Below are 19,439 nucleotides of genomic sequence, written 5' to 3' on the forward strand. Positions count from 1 at the left end.
TAATCCTCACACTGACCCTGAGGGAGGGAATTGCCGTGAATCCTGTCTTATAGATGGTAAAGCTAAGAAACAGAGAGATGGAGCACTGAGCACAGACCCTCTGGTTCAGGGCCCATGACCTGCCTCAATCTCTGAGCTGTCCTGCCGTCCTGGCTGCATTGCTCTTCCTTGCCCTTGACCCTGGTCTGCACTTTTTCCTTCTTTCTTTCCTCCCCTGCTACCCCCAGTCCTGGTCTCAAGGACTTCTTCCACACTCTGAGTGGCCTGGGGTAAGTGCCCCCACCCCGGCTTTCAGTTTCTCCATTTGCAGACGTTGAGGATTGCACTGGATTATCCTCTGGCCCTTCAACGACTACGCTGATTTTCAGCCCCTTTATCAGCTTGTAATTATTTTATTCATTTGTTCCCCAGTCTGCTTTCCCCACCAGATTGGGGGATGGGTGGCCCCAGGGAGAGCATCCTACTGCTTCCATTCCCATCCGTCTCCCTGGAGCCTGGCACTGTGCCCTGCACTTAGTAGGCCCTCAATAAATATTTGTGGATGAGGAAAGGAAGGGATGACAGCAATTACTTGCAGTTTTCTCCAAACCAGCTCCTGTGCTCTCTCCCTGGCCCCTCTTCCTTTCTCAGCCTGTGGGGCCCCTTCCCTCCCTGCCTCCCTCCCTCTCACCTCCCAGGGCCGACTCAGGCCCTCATCCGGCCTGCATTTTTCCGGGTTTGATATCATTTTTTCCACTCCCGGGCTGCTGCTGGCTGCCTCTGCCAACTTTCCATAACTATAGCCCCTCCCCCACGACTGCAGGCCAGGGACAGCTTGGGGTGGGGGAAGACCTCCCCTCCTCCTCCCTTCCCCAAACTGGAGTTAGGATGGGTAAATAATGCCAGCAGTGCCCAGGTGGCAAGACTGGGGGCTTGAGGACAGAGGGTATGGCCCATCTGCCCAGGCTCCCGTCTTCTTTGGCACCGTGGTCCTGGTGGCTGAGGCATGTGGGCGGACAGCTGGTTGGGGGCAGGGGTGTCAGGCCTCAGGGACATGATGGTCCAAACCATTTGCATCTTGTTCTCTCAAAGCAGTGACACCCCTTTTCCCCTTCAGCTGGAAACTCCTGACCTGACCCCTAAGGCCCAGCCCTAGCCTCACAGCCCCAGCCAGGCCAGATGCCTCACTACCTCGTACTTCCTGCACAGACAAAGGAGGAGGCTGGGCCCTGGGGTCCAGTCCTCACCCTCTCTGGCTGGGTGACCGTGGGATGCTCACTTCCCTTCGATGGGCTTCAGTTTCCATATCAGAAAAATGAGTGAGATGGATGAAATGGGCTGGCTGTCTTGGAGATTAGTCGATTGAGTTTCACGGGGCTAGCATTCCCCTCTGTTTTAAATTACAAGCAAACCTGTGTTTGAAAGTTCATTTCCCTGGAATGCTATAGCTTTTGGTCACATTCTCCGAGAGGACTGTGGATAGGGCACAGACTCCAGCCTGACAAGCCGGGGCTGGAATCCTGACAACTTCCCTTATAGTAGCTCTATGATCTTTGAGTATGAACCGTCACCATCCTGTGCCTCTAATTTTCTAATTAGTACACAGGGTTTGTGAAGACTAGTTACTAGTTGTGACAGCTTAAACCACAGCTCCTAAAAAACAAGAGCTACTCTATTGTGAGGATGAATGCTGAGATTCCTTCCAAATAAGATTTTATGAACTTATAATCTAAGAAATGGGTTGATGAATTGTGGTTGTCTGTGCACCACTGGGTCTCCCACAAAGACCGGCGCCAGGGGCCATGCCCAGTGGTTGGGAGAAAGGCCTGAACATGCAACCCGTCCAGTGATTTGATTGACTGACCTTGAATCCAGGTCAGCAGGCTAACCCAGTCTGCAGCCAGTGTAGATGGGACAGTGGGATGTGGAGATGCCTGGAAGAGCCCAAAAGAAGAGGTCTGGGCATTCAGACTGGATACCCTTCTGGTCTGGTTTATTAAGGGGAGTTGGCCAGAGCCCAGGGACAAAGATTTTTACAAAAAGGCTTGCGGCGCATAAAAACAAAAACAAAAACCTACTCTGTGTCCACTTTGAGGCTTCGGTCCCATAGTCTGTCTACTGCTTCCCCGGGCGGAGGGGTGCCTGAAGCTGCGGCTCGGGGAGATGCTCCAGCCCTCGGGGCAGCGGGCAGGCACCGCCCACTGTGCAGACTCCAGGCAACTACGTCGTGGCCTCTCGATGGCATCGGTGGAGCTCAGATTGCGGCCCAGTGTTCCGCTAGCCCTGGGGGCGAGGGGCACGCGGCTTCAGAGCACCGCCAGGTTGTGGCAAGACTTGGAGCGGGCCTTGAGTGCCCGACGGCTGGCGCTGCGGGCCGTCAGGCGGGCCAGGAAGCGACGAGCCCGCTGGCCCAGGCTCGCCCGCCTTCTGGGGGCTGATGTCTCGGGGGCCGCGCTGTCCCGGCGGCGCAAGCGCAATTGGCGCACCACGCCCTCGAAGAGCTCGGCCACGTTGTGCTGCAGCGTGGCCGATGTCTCGATGAATTTGCAGTCGAACACCACTGCGCAGGCGCGGCCCTCTGAGGGGCGGGGTCAGGCGGGCCAGGTAGAGGGGGACATAAAGGTAGGAAGAGTTGTGTTTAGTCTCAAGCTAAGCGCTTTTTCTTTTGGTCCTACCTTGTGCTGGGTACCAGGGGAGTCGGAGGTAAATGAGACCTGGCTCTGAGGAGTTAGTTCACAGGCTAGTGACTGATACTGGGAGCAGAATGAGGCTGGGAAGACAGGCTGGGAAGGGGCTTGAAGGCCAGGTAAGGGGTCTGAGTTGTGCATCAGGGTTATCTGGGGGAGCTTGTTAAAATGCAGATTCCTGAACCCACCGGCAAGATCTGATTCGGTAGGTTTGGGATGAGGTCGGTGAACCAGAGTTTTACAAAATCTCCTGGGGATTATGCTGGGGAGTATGGGGCTGTCTGCTCACAAAGCATATGGTCTTCCATCTTCAGAAAGCCATTAGGCAGGGAGACAGGGGCCTGGGTTCTAGTCCTTAGATGCTGGTGACCCCGTGGAACTGGCTTATACGCTCTGGCTCTCAGTTTCCTTCATTTTTAGATTTTGCCCCGCAAGAAGGGCTATTTTGAGATCTTTCTGGGGTCCCATACGATATTATGAAACATATTGAAATATTCCCTACCCCACTTTGAGTACAAATTATCTGTAACTAAACGTTTTGGTTTGTAGTTGTCAGCTGCCACAATATTGTATATTGTAGATGATTAAAGTTTTGTGAAATTTTAATTTGCAACTTTCTCATGGTGTTTTGGAGCTAATAATTGTTTCAGAACCCAGATGTAAGCCTTTGGAGAGCTTATAGGCACCGGGCCTCTCATGCCTGGTGGATAGTATCTCTGACTAAGGGCATGGGAGAACCATAGGGGGATTTTTTTCCCCCCATAGGGGAATTTTTAAGCAAATTAGTGACTAAAGCAAAGGAGTGACAATGTCAGATATGGTTTTAGAAAACTCTTGACAGCTGGTAAGGAGAAAGGATTGAACGGGGAGAGAGAAGTACAGGGGCTGACCCAGGCTAAGGTGGAGATGCCAGGATGGGGCAGAGATTGTGAGCACAGGGGGAAGGGAACGAGGGGTTAAGGGCGGTGGACCTGACAGGATTTGGAGGCTGGTTTGGAGGAGTGGGAGAGGAAGCAAGAATAGTTCCTAGCTTTCAGGCTTAGGCATGTAGATGCGTGATGGGGGCGAGGGTGGGGTGACAATCCCTGAGATGGAGGGCACAGGAGGAGGAGCAGTGACAGCAGATTGAGAGGAAGCTGGGGAAGGAGGGTGGAGTGGAGGGCTCACCTTCCACGGAGACTTCCCGGCAGCGTGCCAGGTCAGCCTTGTTGCCCACCAGGATGATAGGCACGTGGTCTGCTTGATGTGTGCGCCGCAGCTGAATGCGGAGCTCAGAGGCACTCTCGAAGCTGCCTCTGTCCGCGATGGAGTACACAATGACATAGGCGCTGCCCACCTCCAGGCACGAATCCTGGCTCCAGTTTTCATCCTGCAACAGAGCGACCCCAGGCCCATTCTCCAAGGGTACCTACCTCTCAGCCAGAGGGCCCTGGCTGAGAAAGGTGGGGCTGGAATGGTCTGATGGGGGCGCTGGGGCTGAGGTTTTACTCTGGACAGGTGGGGGACAAATTCTGCCATTATTCTGTGTCACCTTGGGTAAACCACTAGTCCTCTCTGAGCCTTGGTTTCTCTGTATGGAAAGCTGGGCTAATAATACCTCACTACATTTTCTCATTCATTGATTGCTTCTGGAGGCCGGGCACTGGAGTCAAAAGATTTCTTGGTTTCCCCTTCCCGCTAAGGAGGGTTCAGCTCTTCTGTCTGGTTTCTGAGAAGGGTTCAGCCTTGCTAGACAGTTCTTGTGGCCTTCTGCAGTCCAATTAAGAGACAAAGTGGGGGTGCCTGGGTGGCTCGGTGGGTTAAGCATCTGACTCTTGATTTTGGCTCAGGTCATGGTTTCGGGGTTATGGGATCAAGGCACACATTAGGCTTCATGCTCAATGCGGAGTCTGCTAGAGATTCTTCCTCCCTTTCCCTTTGCCCCTCCCCCACTAACTACGTCTCTAAATGAATAAACACATAAATAACCAAACAAAATCTTTTACTACACAGGCGCTTTAACCAACTAAGCCACAGAGCCTCACCCAAACAAAATCTTTTAAAAAGAGAGGCAAAAGGAAGGGGGAGAAGTGAGAAGGGAGGCTGATTTCAAGGGGAGGCATTTTCCAGGCCAGTGTTGAAGAGAGAAGTGGAGGAGCAACTGTGGAATGTAAGGGAAGGGGTGGGAGAGGCGGGTATTTTTTTTTTTTTTCTGTTAAGATTTTATTTATTTATTTGACACAGAGAGAGGCAGCGAAAGCAGGAACATAAGCAGGGGGAGGGGAAGACAGAGAAGCAGGTTTCCCAATGAGCAGGGACTTAATCCCAGGACACTGGGATCATGACCTGAGCCAAAGGCAGGCACTTAATGACTGAGCCACCCAGGTGCCCCAAGGTGGAGTATTTAAGAAGCAGAGTCCTTGCAAGTTCTTTGACAAGGAAGGGGAGAACTGGAGCAATTTTGATATGCTGTTTTGGGTGGCAGTCTTTTGTCAGGGACAGCATGCTGAGACTGGACCAGCTGGGTGACAACTTTACAAGTGTTTAGTAAGACACCGTTCCTATCTTCCAAAAGCTCATGGGCTGGAAGGGAGGCCCTCGAAGTCAAGAATTTTGATGCCCTGTGATAAGTAGCATTAAGAGTCAGAAGCACGTGGCTGGAGGAGCCATGGGGGATGAGGGGAGGAGATCAGAAAAAATCAACCTGGTACAGTGTGGGGAGGGCATAAGAGCGGACCTGGGGAGTAGGGTTTGAGGGAATGAACAGGAGAGGACAGTAGACCAGGGGTAGGAAATACTGAGTGTGGCAGAGGCACTGTTTTTGAGGGGGCAAGAAGCCAGAAGAATTTTCTGATAACCCAGTAAGATGGTTGAGTAGGAAAGCATCAGATCAATGGTCAACACACTGTCAAAGAGATTAAGTTCTCCACAGCCTGGCTGACCCTTCCCCAGGCCAAATAACCATGGGCTGAGTCAGATGGATGTTGAGTTCTTTATCTTACTAGGTGAGTAAGATGTGAGTTCTTATCTTACTATCTTACAGGTTCCTTCCTCCCTCTGGGTCTTTTTCCCTATCTGTAGTTTCCCTATCTGTAGGGTTTCCCTATCTGTATAGTTTCCCTATCTGTAGAAAGAAAGTGTGTGGCTTAAGGATTCATTGATTCATTGCACAGATGTTTATGAAGGATTTGCTATGAGTTAGGATCACAGAAGCCCATTGGAACATGGATCTGTGGGTAGAACTCGGGGGGGGGGTGTGTGATTAGAAATATAGGTTACAGGACCCCATTTTTGTAGGTTCTTATTCATTAGGTCTGGGGGTGAGACCTGAGAATTTAATTTTTTAAAAAGGTTATTTATTTATTTATTTGAGAGAGAAAGTGAGAGAGCATGTGAGTTGGGGGGAGGAGGAGCACAGGGAGAGGGAGAGAAAGAATCTCAAGCAGACTCCCCGCTGAGCCTGAAGCCCTATGGGGCTCCATCTCACATCCCATGAGATCGTGACCTGAGCCAAAATCAAGAGTCTGGCGCTTAACTGACTGAGTCACCCAGGTGCCCCAGATATTTGATTTTTTTATATTCTCCAGGTGACCCTGATGGTCAGGCCAGCTAGGGCACTACTGCAGATCCTGACTCTCTCTCTCTCTTTTTTTAAGATTTTATTTATTTATTTGACAGAGAGAGAGAGCGAGAGAGGGAACATAAGCAGGGGGAGTGGGAGAGGGAGAATCAGGCTTTCCACTGAGCAGGGAGCCCGATGTGGGGCTTGATCCCAGGACCCTGGGATCATGATCTGAGCCGAAGGCAGACGCTTAACGACTGAGTCACCAGGCACCTCAAGATCCTGCCTCTCTGACCAAAGGGGCCCATCTATCGAAAGGATGGATGCTTATTCTGGTGGCACCGCTACTGCACGGACCCTCTACGGAAATTACCTCCACCATCACCAGTCAGGGAAATTGGTTCAGTTTCCCCATTTTGCTTGTAGGAAGTCCAAGGGCCAAAGGAGAAGAGAAAACATTCTCAAGTCCATAAAGCCAGCTGGGCACAGAATTCCAGTTCCAGTACTCTTCCTCCCTGGTCTCCCAAATCGTACTCCCAGGCTGATGACTTTCCTTAATTCACTGGACTCTGCCCACTGTATTTTCAACTGCATTCAAAAAGTGACCCCCTCACTCCTCACCAGCCTGTGACCTCCATGAGGCCAAGCGACATGTCTGTCCTACTCACTGCTGGGTCTTCAGTGTCCTGGCCCATGATTCATACTCAGCCAGTGTTTCTTGGTGAATGAATGAGTGAAGGACTAAAACCCTAGCTGAAGGCTCAGAAGGTGATGTACCCAGAGGGGATGGAAAGGGACAGTCCTGGTGCATAAGAGTACAGGATCGGGGGCATATAGATCTGGGTTCGAATCTCACTTGCTCTCTGAGCTTTGATTTCCTTGTCAGCAGGAGGGGATCAGAATACTCACCTATTGTATTTGTTTTGACTGAACGTCTTAATACATATATCCAGCGCTTAGCACAGGGGCTGACACTTGAAGGGTACTCCATAAATGTCACCGGCTGCTAGGAGGACCATCATCATCGTTATCATGCTCATTTGGAGCTGGGTGTCCTTTTATCCTCGTGGAAAGGAATCAGACTCTTAGCATCTTTCCTACCCTTCCCGCCTATCACTGGAGCTCTCAGCCATTCTTGTCAATCACAGAACAGTGCCCTCCTAAGCCCCACCCTATAGGCGTGGCCTCCCAGCATGTTAGGGGCGGGGCCTACCCTTTATGGAGATAGGCTCCCAGGTGATTTTTATATCTTTCTCTCTGCTTGGTTGTATTTCTTCAAAGTTCTACAATGAGCATGTATTATCTGCATAGCAAGACAAAGGAAAACTCAAACAAGGTAAGAAAAGAGTAACAAGGGGCATATCCCTCCCTGCCTGTTGTTTTCTTCCTACTCTGGAACCCGGTAGGGGAGGACATCCTTTGGTTTCCTTCCTTACTAGCTACCAAGTTATGAGGAATAAGAATGATCATAATTTACATTTCTTCACCTATGTTCAGCATTGCTGCATGCTCCAAACTGTGGTCACCGCTGTGAAATTGGTTAAGAACTTTTAAAAAAAAACCAGCTGGTAAGGAAGGCAGGAATGATTAACCCATTTATCAGGTGGGAAAACAGGGTGATGAGTCAGTTGCACAAAGTCACACGACTGGTAAGGAAGAGAAAGGTGTGGGGGGTTACCTTCAGGCACTTTGGTGCTAAACGCAGTGTTCCTCTGCACTGTGCGTGTAGGGGGGCAGTGGGATGAGGGTGCTGAAGATGAGGTGGAGGTGTTTGCACATCCTGGAATGGCTGCAGAGGGGATCAGTGGAGTGAGAAAAGGACTTGGGGTCATGAGGTTCTTCTGCCTTTGCTGCAAAGGCCGCTTGGAAGCTGTGGGTTTTGGGGGCTGCTGAGGATGGCCTCGCCCTGTTCCTGCTGTTTCGTGTCCTAGGAGGGGACAGGAGTCTAGTACCAAGCTCAGCATCCCTCCCCCCAAGTCCTGCTTACCCGTTTCTCAGCCTCCCAGGTGTCCATGACCACGAGTGTGGTATCCTCTCCATCCACCGTGAGGGTCCTCTCGTACACATCTTCTGCAATCGAGGAAAGAGCCAGATCTCAGGGAGGAGGGGCAGGCGTGGGGAAGGTGTGGCCCCTCTAGTTCGCTTTCTGGTTACAGTGCCCCCCCCCCGCCGCCCCACTTGTGCTCCACACTTGATTGCTCCACACTTGTCTCTCCTGATAGGTCAAGAAGCTCCACGAGGAGCCCATGTTTCCCCAGCTCCCAGCATCATATCTGGCGTGTAGTAGGGGCTGAGAAAGCTTTTGCCAGTTTGGTTGATTGATGAGCATGGGATGGTGGGGTTAAAGCTGGGCTGGGAATTCTCCCAGTCTCTCTCTGTCCCTAACTTAGTGTATGCTTTGGGCAGGTCACATTACCCTCTTCGGGCCTCAGTCTCCCCATTTGTCACACCTACAAGTAAATATGTACACCTCTCATCTAGGGCTCTCACACTCAGAGGGGTCAAGGCTAGAGAAGGGGCCTGGCCAGAGTGTCCCCACTTTCTTTTTGCCTTTAACCAACCTCCCTCTGCTCTCAGCCTGTGTCCTCTCAGCCGGTCCTGTAGGAACCCTTTTTCATTTCTTCTGTCCTGTCTCTGTCTCCCGTCATCCTGGGGTCCCTGACCCTCTCTGCTCACTGCATCTCTTGGGAATAAGGGAACCTGGGGAGTCTTCATTTGGGGCAGGATCTTAGTTTTGCTGTAGGTTGTGGTAGCCTTGGATGGTTGTCTGTGGGGCTAGGAAGATCTGCGAGTCAGTGGAAGTTAGGGCTGGGAGTTTCCGAGTGGGGTGCAAGCCTGCCATTTCTTTCCATCTGAGATTCATGGAACTCAGAATTGCTTCCCTTATGACATGGAAATTAATCATATACCTCATCCATGAGAAATGGGCAACCTTCTGACTATTCAAGGCATTTCCCTCCTATGGACCATTGTGCGGACTGTGCACTGCACTGTCTTGTGGGGGTGTGTGTAGGGACCATTCACTTCATAGTCTTTGTGAATGATGCCCTTTCAAGTTGAGCTGTGCGTGAGTTGCACAACTCTTCTCGGCAGCCCTGTGCCCCTGACGACAGGCCTTTCACTCCTTTGGCCACATCCCAACCCGGCCCACAGGGTCCCTACCTCCCAGCTGTTCATGGAGGTCCCGCTCTTGCTTCCCGGCAAAGAGGCTGGCCAGGCTGGTCTTCCCTACACCAGGGTCTCCAAGCAGTACCACGCGGTAGAGGGCCTCCCAGGAGCCTTCGGAGTCACTGGATTCAGAGGACCAACCATTGGGGGCAGGCGAAGGTTGTCGGGTGGGGGGATTGAGGGAGGCTGACTGGCCCAGCCGGGGATGCTGGGATTTTGTGGAAGGTTCTGCACACAGGAGGCCAGGCTGGTGGCCCCGGGGGGACAGGGTCAGTGGCGTGCTGGCTCGCCGACGCAGGGGGGTCTTTGTGTCTTGCTGGGTGTTTAGTGTCATCCTTGGGTGGGAGGGGCTTTGTTCCTTCCTTCCTTCCTTCTGTAAGCAAGAAGCAAGAATGGTAGTGAACCAGGCACTGCAGGGTCCAGATGAGCTCCCAAAGAGGACTTCCTCCAAACCTTCTCTTGTTCAAATGACAGGAGGAGGAGCCTCAGCTCCTTGGGGTGGGGGCTTCCTGGCTTTGGGGCCAGAGTAAACCTGGGTCAGGCTGGGACATGTGAGTGTGCAAGCTACGAGCACACGCTTGCACACCCACAGGTCACTTCCTACGCCTTGAGGATGACCCCAAGCCCCAGGACACACAGACGGAGACAGACAGAGGGGCAGCAGCGAGGTGGCATGCCCACACAAGCACGCACACACCTGTGTACACAGACATGCCCCTCTCATTTGGAACATGGGACCTATGTTCCGAAAGTCGCTTTAATTGCCCGGTCCTCCCCTTCCCCACAGTTCTCTTCTCCAAGGTTCAGATCGGGGTTGGAGGGTTGAGGGCCCCTGGGGGGTTCCCTTCCGCTGCTCCATCTCCTGAGGGCTGAGCTGAGGAAGAGGCAGGATGGAGTGGGTTGGTATTCCGAAGGGCAAAGGGCGAGGGGAGTCTGGGGGTTCCCTCGGCTGTAACCCGAGCGCCCTGGTGCCATGGGAACGGTGTGTTCGGCCCGCCCCCTACGTGAAAAATTCAGGAGAGGCTGGCGCGACGGCCTCCAGCGGCTGTTGGGGGGTGGGGGTTTCGAGGCTGCGGGGACCCAGTTTCGGTGATAGGACAGGGTCCTGGAGAGAGGCGGGGAAGGGACCCTACAGGGCCCAGGGGCGCATGTGCCATTCCTGGAGTCTGAGTCCGAGCTTCCCCTGCTCCGGGTCCTGGGTGTGAGTCCCCTGATCCCGGGAGGGCTCCTTGTCCGAGGCTCTCCAACCCACCAGGCCCCAGGCCGGAGGACCCTTACCCCGGGACGTGGGTTCGAGGCCTCCCTCGCCCCTGACTGCGCCGCAGAGCCTGCCCCCGCCCACCGCCCCCCAGTCAGACGCCTGGCGAACTCCGCTCCAACTTGACTAAGTTGGCGGCGGGCTGCGCGGGCCTTTACCTCGCGTGGGGAGGGGTCCAGGGTCCCCGGCTGCCGCAGCTGCCGGGTGCTGCCGGCTGCACCACCGCCTCAGCGCGCAGCCCCTCGGGCCGGTCCCGCCCAGCCGCCGGGGCCGGAGGAGGAGCCGCGACCCCGCCCCGTCCAGCCCCGCCCCGTCAGGGCAGCCCTGGGGTCCCCGCCCCGAGGCCTCCGCCGCCCAACGACTTCTCGACTTTACGCAGAGCTCAGTTGACCCACTGCTGCAAAGCTTTCTCCTGGGGTGGTGGTGGCAGGGTCGGGCTGGGGGGCGAGAGAGAGGAAAGAAGGGATTTCTAAATTCCTGGGTGTGGACCCCCTCTGTATCCACGCCAGCGACGGGGCGCGCCAACTTTACCCCTCGCAGAATCTACCTGGGGAGCTTGTTGAATGTTGATTCTGAGGTCTCACCCTTCAGGAGCGGCGGATTCAGCCCGTTCTGGGGGGAATCTGCATATTAAACAATTGCATATTCAGGAATCTGCTTATTAAACAAATACCCAGTGATCTTGCAGAGTTCATGGACCCCACTTTGAGAAACTCAGCTCTGGATGGAGAATTAATCTGGGGAGGTGGCTTCAGGGGAGGAGGGAGCCTAGGAAGTCTGCACTGAAGACTTCTAGATATCTGATTTTGGCATTCCATTCGTTCATTCACCAAGTTCTAGGTTAAGCACTCTTTATGCAAGAGGCGGTCCTGTGCCTGGAAGAAAGCCTGTCCCCTCCCTGATGAATATTAACTGGACATTTGGGCTGTGACTGGTATGATTTGAGCACTTTGCCTCGATTATTACCTCATTTAATTCCTGCACAACACTAGAAGGATGATTACACTGAAGCTTATCTGGGCTGGCCGTTCAGGATTCTGCCTCTCAGCCGACTGTCCCTTTCCATCACCACCCATGGCTTTAAAAATAATTCTTCTTAGGCACTTGGAGGAGGAGAGACACATTGTGATAGAGTAGGGCAGTTGGCTGTAGGGAACTGGTGATTCTGGCCATCTGAGGGACCAGGATCCAGGCTCTTTGAGCAGGGTGCTTCCTTTGAGGTCTCGAAGGACTGGGGCGGGCTTGTATGTGGGCCCTTGCAGACCAGGCTGTACCTGTGCGTGGGGTTCATTGTCATGGCTGAGGGGATCCAGGTGTCCAGCTCAGAGCAACTCCCAGAGCAGGCCTGTAGATTAGCTCAGCCCCCGCAGGGCTCGGGGCAGACACTGTACCCCCTCACGTCTGGCCTCCTTCTGTGGTTTGGCCTTCTGAGCATCCCTTTCCTCCAAGATGGACTGTGACTGGTGTCTTATCGGGCAACTTAGCTTCTAGTTCCAGCTCGGCCGCTTGGCCGCTCATTCACCATGTGGCTGAGCAGTTTGCCGCAGAGCTGGCTGAGATCCAGCTACATCCTTGGGCTCACAGAGCCTCAGCCTCCCACTCAGGCCTCCGGTGGCCCACACTCCAGCCTGATAAAGGCTGGGCCGCAGGCAGCAGTGCTCAGGATGCCTGGTTCCTCTGGTGTTCTCTGTGGTCATGACACAGCTGCTGCTGCTCATTGTGGCTCTCCTGGCCCTGAGTCATCTGCCTCCAGGTAAGTGTGTGTGTGTGTGTGTGTGTGTGTGTAATAGCCTCCAAGGTTCTGGGGGATAGAGGAGGCCTAGACCAGTGTTTGTGTTCTGGTCCCACCTCTTACCTGCTGGGCCCCTTAGGGCAACTTCCTAAATCAGTCTGCACCTCAGTTTCTTAATCCTTAAAGTGGGGTTCACGCAACAAATATTTTTTGAAGAATATTTACTTTGGGTTGACACCATGACAGCTGTTTGGGATCTGTCAGGGAAAGAAAACAAGGTCTTTGCTTTCATGGTGCTGGTATTTTAGACAGAAAAGAACCAAATAAACACATGATATATCAGGTGGTGATAAGTGTTCAGAATAGAAGCAGAGCCAGGGGTCAGTGTGGTGTATGCTTGGGGTGGGGGGAGGTATGGATGGGAGAGCCGATGGGGATGGTCAAGGGAGGCCCTGTGTATTTTTTATTCTGAGCAACTTGAAATTTACATGAATGTAGAGAGATTAATATAAAGAACAAGGTGAGTCTTTTTAAAATGCAAATGTAGAGAATAATGTAATGGTATTATTTATTTATTTATTTTTAAAAGGTTTTATTTATTTGTCAGATAGAGATCACAAGTAGGCAGACAGAGAGAGAGGAGGAAGCAGGCTCCCCGCTGAGCAGAGAGTCTGATGTGGGGCTTGATTCCAGGCCCCTGGGATCATGACTGGAGCCAAAGGAGAGGCTTTAACCCACTGAGCCACCCAGGCGCCCCTGTAATGGTATTTTTATTTTATTATTTTTTTGAAAGATTTTACTTATTTGTTCGACAGAGAGAGAGATCACAGGTAGGCAGAGAGTCAGACAGAGAGAGAGGGGAAAGCAGGATCCCCGACAAGCAGAGAGCCCGATGCGGGGTTTGATTCCAGGATTCTGAGATCATGACCTGAGCTGAAGGCAGTGGCTTAATCCACTGAGCTATCCAGGTGCCCCTGTAATGGTATTTTTTTTTTTTAAAGATTTTATTTATTTACCTGACAGACAGAAATCACAAGTAGGCAGAGAGGCAGGCAGAGAGAAAGGGGAGGAAGCAGGCTCCCTGCCGAGCAGAGAGCCCGATGCGGGGCTCGATCCCAGGACCCTGAGATTATGACCTGAGCTGAAGGCAGCGGCTTAACTCACTGAGCCACCCAGGCGCCCTGTAAGGTCATTTTTGAGCAGAGATTTGACTGCGGTGAGAATATTAAGATCTTCTCAGGCACCAGGAGGCAGGAGGGTGCCTGATGTGCCTGAGGAGCCTTGAGGAGACCCATATGGCTGGAGTGGGAGTACACCGGGAGAGAAGACGAAGTCAAAGAGATGAGCAGGGCAGGAGATACAGATCATGTAGGAGAAAATAGCAACTCTGGGTCTCCGGGTCATCAGAAGGTCGAAATGTGATGATGTGTTAAGGGTAGTTATAGGAACTGCCCTCACCTGGGAGTCAGAGTCTTGGGTTCTGGAACCCCCCCACTGACTGGCTGGGAAATGCTGGGTAACTCGCTTCCTGTCCTGACCTAGCAAGGAGAGGCTTGATGGCGAATGGGCTGCAGTTGCTCCGCCCTCTACACTGTCATTCTGATAATCTCGCTTGCCATGTGTGGGGTGTTTACAATGGGCCAGGCACTGTGCTAGAATGATGAAAGTCCGTAGAGCTGCCCCTGAAAGGGGGGAAGTTCCACAGAGGAGGGATCTGAGGCCAAGGTCACTCAGTGGGGAACTGGCAGAGCTGGGATTTGGATCTGAGCTGGATTCACGCCGTCCGCTAACCGCTATACTGTAGTGGTTAGGTTCTTCAGAGGGTGGATCCTCTACCTTGTAGAGATTTTGAGGCCAGGTCCATCTCATTCTAAGATTCTCTACCTTGGCAGAATGGAAGGATGGCTGGACAATGGGGCAGAATAACACCCATGGGTTGGTCCATTGGGAGGGTTCTGTGGGATCTCTCTCTCTCTCTCTCTCTTTCTCTCTGTAAGAAATTATTTATTTGAGAGAGAAAGAGAGAGAGACAGAGAGAGATAACATGGTGGGGAAAGGTAGAGAGAGAGAGGCAGAGAGAGAACCCCAAGTGGACTCCCCACTGAGTCCAAAGCCCAATGCAGGGATCATGACCGGAGCTAAAATCAAGAGTTAGACGCCCAACTGACTGAGCTCCCCAGGTGCCGCCATGGGATCTCTTTTAATAGAGGAAGAGAGAGGGAAGCCTTTCCCCTCCAGCTCCTGCTCAGCCCAGTTCTTCAGAGCTGCTCTCTGCCCACCTGGGTCACATGCCTAGAAATACTGCTGGACAGAAAGGTCTGCCTGAGCCTGCCTCTCTCCTCACATTTGCACACCTGTCCTAACTGGTCATCACCACATCCTGATGGTTTCCTTCAGGATGCTTTCCACAGTTCTAGTGATTGTATTTATTCGCTAGGGTATTAATTGCCTTTCCTTCTAGAAGCTCCTTGAGGGCATGGACCTTGGCCCATCTTGTTCATTGTGGTATTCCCAATGTCCCAGGTTTGTTGAATGAATAAACAAAGGCGATGCCTCAGGCTGTGACCAAAGACCCTTAGAGGGGGTACAGGAGGACCTGTTCCTCCAAAACTTTACCTTTTCCATGGCCCGTGGCTAGAAATTCCTCCACTAATATTTAACAGGTTCCTATGTGTGTGAGGGAGTTTATGTCATGATTAGGAGTGTGGACTTTAGAGCCTGATTATCTGGGTTTGAATCGTGGTTCTGCTCCTCATGTCTCTGTAATATTGGACAAGTTTGTTAACTTTCCTGTGCCTCAGTTTCCTTACCTTGTATTACAGAGATCATAATAAGACCAACTGTAATTGCATAGTGTTGTGATGAAAAGTGCTTAGAGTGTACCTGAGCAGGGGGTGGGTGTGTGAGGTCGAGCCCCATGTCAGGCTGCAAACTCAATGCAGAGTCTGCTTGAGAGTCTCTCTCCATCTCCCTCTGCCCCTCCCCTCACTTGCTCTCTAAGTAAAAAAAAAAAAGGAAATCAGTTTTTAACTTATAACTAGTGGTCTAACTTGTGACCTATGGGCTAACCTGGACTGAAATCTGAGGGCTCATTTGTAACTAGTTGTCTCACCTGTGACTAGGAGTCTAATCTGTTCCATCTAATCTAACCCCTTGACCTGTGGTCAGAGTTTGTGTCCTGTGGCCTAAGTTATGACCTGTGGGCTGTTGTGTAAACAGTCACCCAACACAATGACCGGAGAGCTAACAAAAGACCAGACTTGTGATCTAATGTGGGTCCCGTGCTTTAGCTTGTGGTTAGGGGTTTTATCTGTGACCTGTGGCTTAACCCCTGATGTATGGTCAATGCTGTGCACAGCAGTCTAACCTGCAATGCCTGGACTGCCCTGTGACCTGTGGTCTTCCTCTGCCTAGGGAGAAGTGAATTTAAGCGGTGCTGGAAGGGCCAGGGGGCCTGCCGGACTTACTGTACAAGGCAAGAAACCTACATGCACATGTGCCCAGATGCCTCCCTGTGCTGCCTCCCCTATGGATTCAGGCCTCTGGCCTTTAAGCCTTAATATGTGGAGCTGGTTCTGGGGCTGGCACCCTTGCTCTCCAATAAACACCTGCTGCTGGCTGTCTCCTTTGCTGCTTGCTCACCACCAGGCCACCCCGTGCTGGGGGTACGGGGGTGCACGAGGTCCTGGTATGGCCGGGATGGAGGGTTGGTTGGTGAAGGGAGGCGAGGCGCCCGGGGCCAGTGGGTATTAATGACCTCGGTAAATGGTTTCACGTCTGCCTATAAGATCCCTTCTGCTCTCTTCAACTCTGGAAAAATTACCCAATCTCCACAAGCATCCTGAGTCTTGTCATCCGTACAGTGGGGATAAATGATAATACCAGGAGAATTGGACCTTATAGAAGGAATGCAAAAAGGAGGTTAGAGTTAATAGTAACAATGTGAGCTAGTAATAATAATGAGTTAATTCCAGAAAGAATGAATAATGGTAGAGTTAATATCCTTTGGCATTTTAAAAGGCAGGCCCTCAAGAACGAAAGGATTTCTCTAGGTTCCTTTATCTCCTATTTTGGTATTGCAAGGGCCTGGCCAGGTGGAAAAGACCACAGGCTTTTAGGACAACAGTTTTCACTTATGCAGGGTAAGCAGAGAGGGGAGAAGCAGGCCTCAGCCAGACCCAGGGAACCGTGGACACGGGAAGGCCGGAAGGCCGGGAGAAAACGGGAGCAGTCTAGGAGGTAGGCTGACAGAGTCACATGCCAGTTACCCTGCATCAGGAAGACATCTGGCTGAAAAATAGGTATCTCAACTTGCAGGGGCTTTATCTGGAGTTAGGCAGAAACCACATCGGGCGAGCATCCTGTTGGGTCCCCTATGGCCTCCAAAACTTCAGCGCCACGTCATTGTTTAAAGCAGGAAGCAGGGGGAGGGTTGAACTGAGCAAGTTTCTCACTTTTACCAGGAAAGCAAACGCTGTCCCTGGAACTATCCGCAGCAGACTTCTGCCTCCTTCTCAGGGGCTAGAGCTGTGTCACATGGCTATGGGCCGGCAGCTTCCGGTGTCAGGGAGGCTGGGAAGAATGTATTTGCCTGGATAGTAGACAGGACCTGGGGGTGGGGGAAGGGAGCTGGAGAAGACCTCCCATTGACCCACCTTTTCCTGGGGTGGAGCCCAGAAAGGGGCAGGCATGTTCAATAAGGTGAAGGGAAGGCCAAGGACAGAAGGGCTGTCACCCACTGTCCTTTGAGACTTTTCAGAGGAGTTCAGGGTAGTCTTGGAGTAGGAGAAAGGCCCCTGCTTGGTCTGGCTAAGAAGAGTGGTGCTATTCAAAATACCATCAGGAGAGCTGAGTCTCAGGCCTAGAGCTGAGTCTTGGAGGCCAGCTGCTGTGTTAACCCTTTAGTTGCTGGTATGAAAGGGACGGGGTTAGGTGCCAGAGGCAGCTGGACTGCAGGAGCAGGGAGGGGATATGGAAGGATCTTGGGCAACCGCTTTTTACCAACCAGGGGGAAAGTACTGAATTATTTTAATAACGAAGCATGCTTCCTGAGTATCAGCCTTGTATCCCCCTCAGTTTCTGGATGACCTAGACATTGAACCGATGGCCTCTGGGCCTGTTTTAGGACCCAGTGTTGTGGGGTGGAGTGGGCTTTGTGTTGGGAGCCTAGAAGGAGAACCAGATAAAAACCCCAGAGCCGGCCACAGAACTACAGCAAGCCAATGTGAGGTGGCCTTAGCCAGTATCACCAGTAGGTCTTGATGAGTCAGCAGGGGGCCTGAGCACAGTTCACCAGCAACCAGTTGCCACTGGAAAGCCAGTGGATGTTTTCAGCAACATCCAGATTCCAGCAGATGCCGGTCACTGAAACTCCTCATCCCCAGCACAGTTGTCCTATTTGGAAGAAGCAGGGGAGGAAAGGAAGAATCAGGAAGCCTGAGCAATTATACCAAAGAGACCGAGTCTCTCCGAAGTCAAGAAACCTCAAGAGAATATATAAGTTGTTGAATCAGACCAAGTTTTATCCTGGAGTGAACTAAGTTTAGTTCTGCCCTCTGACCCCTCCCCTCTGTGTTATTCTACAAAGAGTGGAGAAGCTATGTTTTCTTTGCTCAGTCTCAGACATGGTGCAGGGAGTCTGTGACCTTGTTGCAGTGAAGATGGTGATGAGTTTGAGGTGTGAGGAGTCAGATTCAAGTTCATACGCCAGCTCTGCCACGTCCAGGCCTTGGGCTGTGAGCGCAGGGCAAGTCCCTTCCTGCATCTGATGTCAGAATCCTCCCCGGCAAAACGGGCGTCCTAGCTTTGAATGGGGTGGCTGTGGGGTCAGATGAGATTCTCCCGTACTCTGTCAGGGCTCCGTAAAACTGTCTCTTCTCCAGAGCCAGAGGCACGCCGCTGGCCTTCTTCTCCACACATTTCAGACTTCAGAAAATCTGCAAGAACAATGCGAGGAATTCCCATAGATCCTTCACCCAGTTTTCCCAAAATTAACATTTTATCACTTTTACCTTATCATTTCTTCTCTCTCTCTATACGTGTATGTAAAAAATATAAATATATGTGTGTGTATTTATCTGTATGTCAGACATGAGCTTCTTTAGGCCTAAATACTTCAGTGGTTTTTCCTAAAAACAAAGGCATTTTTTAAATATAACCGCAGTACAATGACAAAACTCGGGACATTCACATTGACAAAATTCTATGGTCTAATCTTCAGATCTTGTTCAGCTTTTACCAGCTTTTCCAAAAAAGTCCTGTATAGCCCAACAAAACCTCTGGATCACATAGTGCAAGCAGCTGTCAATTTCTTTGACCTCCTTTAACCTGGAGCCGTTCTTCAGTGTTTCGTGACACTGATGTCTTGGAGGAGGTCAGGCCAGTTATTTTGTGGAACGTCCCTCAGTTTGAGTTTGTCTGATGTGTCCTCATGACTGAATTCAGTTTTTGCATTTTTGGCAGCAATATTCCAGAAGCAATGCTGTGTTTCTCTCAGAGCATCATGTTGAAGGCAGCCATCACCCTTCTAGGGACTGAACTGAGACCCAACAGTCTAGATAGTTTTTTTTGGAAGCTCACACCTCACACGTGCAGGACAGTTTCCCACCCAGCACCCTAACAGACCATCGTCTAAGCCTACACCCCACCGCCTAGGTCATACGGACGCACCTAACAGGCCAAGGAGATGAGGCAATTCTAGGGTGGAAGGTTCTTCAAGATACTTCACAGATGAAGCTCCCAAGCTCAGAGACGGGGAGTGACTTGTCTAAAGCCACACAGCTCCTGAGGCGCAGAGCTGGGATGTGGACTTAAATCTTTGAACTTCAGGTCAAGGTTTCTTCCCAGATAAACAGTAGCCACACAGGGGTAGGACAGGCCATTGTGAAGGGGAAGGTTTGGGAGCAAGAGCGCTCCTTGGCCCTGGAGATATGCAAGGTGAGCCAGGGGGGTGGACGGTGCTACAGAAGGGATTTGTGCTGTGTATTGGCATTCAGCAGCACTAGGTCAGAGCACAAACATTCCCCAGGGAGTCATCGAATGGCTGAGCTAGTGATAACAATACTATCACTGGGT

At 51.8% G+C, this 19,439-nt stretch overlaps 2 protein-coding genes across 3 annotated transcripts; one reads left to right on the top strand and one right to left on the bottom strand.

Annotated features, from left to right (window-relative positions):
* Positions 1-1,955: 1,955 nt before the first annotated feature.
* REM1 (RRAD and GEM like GTPase 1) lies at positions 1,956-10,908 on the bottom strand. 2 transcript variants are annotated; one of them, XM_059133639.1, is made up of 6 exons: positions 10,792-10,907; positions 10,114-10,249; positions 9,370-9,748; positions 8,195-8,277; positions 3,834-4,035; positions 1,956-2,557 (listed from the first exon to the last, which is right to left on the bottom strand). In XM_059133639.1, the coding sequence occupies exons 3-6, from the start codon at positions 9,707-9,709 to the stop codon at positions 2,286-2,288; spliced, it is 897 nt and encodes a 298-aa protein (XP_058989622.1). In that variant the 5' UTR covers positions 9,710-9,748; positions 10,114-10,249; positions 10,792-10,907; the 3' UTR covers positions 1,956-2,285. The 2 variants fall into 2 exon arrangements, with proteins under 2 accessions (XP_058989622.1, XP_058989621.1); XM_059133638.1 differs by lacking the exon at positions 10,114-10,249 and having other exon boundaries at positions 10,792-10,908.
* A 1,004-nt stretch (positions 10,909-11,912) lies between these two features.
* On the top strand, positions 11,913-15,986 carry DEFB124 (defensin beta 124). Its single transcript, XM_059133918.1, has 2 exons — positions 11,913-12,386; positions 15,780-15,986. The coding sequence occupies exons 1-2, from the start codon at positions 12,329-12,331 to the stop codon at positions 15,923-15,925; spliced, it is 204 nt and encodes a 67-aa protein (XP_058989901.1). The 5' UTR covers positions 11,913-12,328; the 3' UTR covers positions 15,926-15,986.
* The last annotated feature ends 3,453 nt before the right edge of the window (positions 15,987-19,439 follow it).

This window comes from Mustela lutreola, chromosome 9 (genome assembly GCF_030435805.1).
Source record: "Mustela lutreola isolate mMusLut2 chromosome 9, mMusLut2.pri, whole genome shotgun sequence".
Taxonomy (NCBI): domain Eukaryota; kingdom Metazoa; phylum Chordata; class Mammalia; order Carnivora; family Mustelidae; genus Mustela; species Mustela lutreola.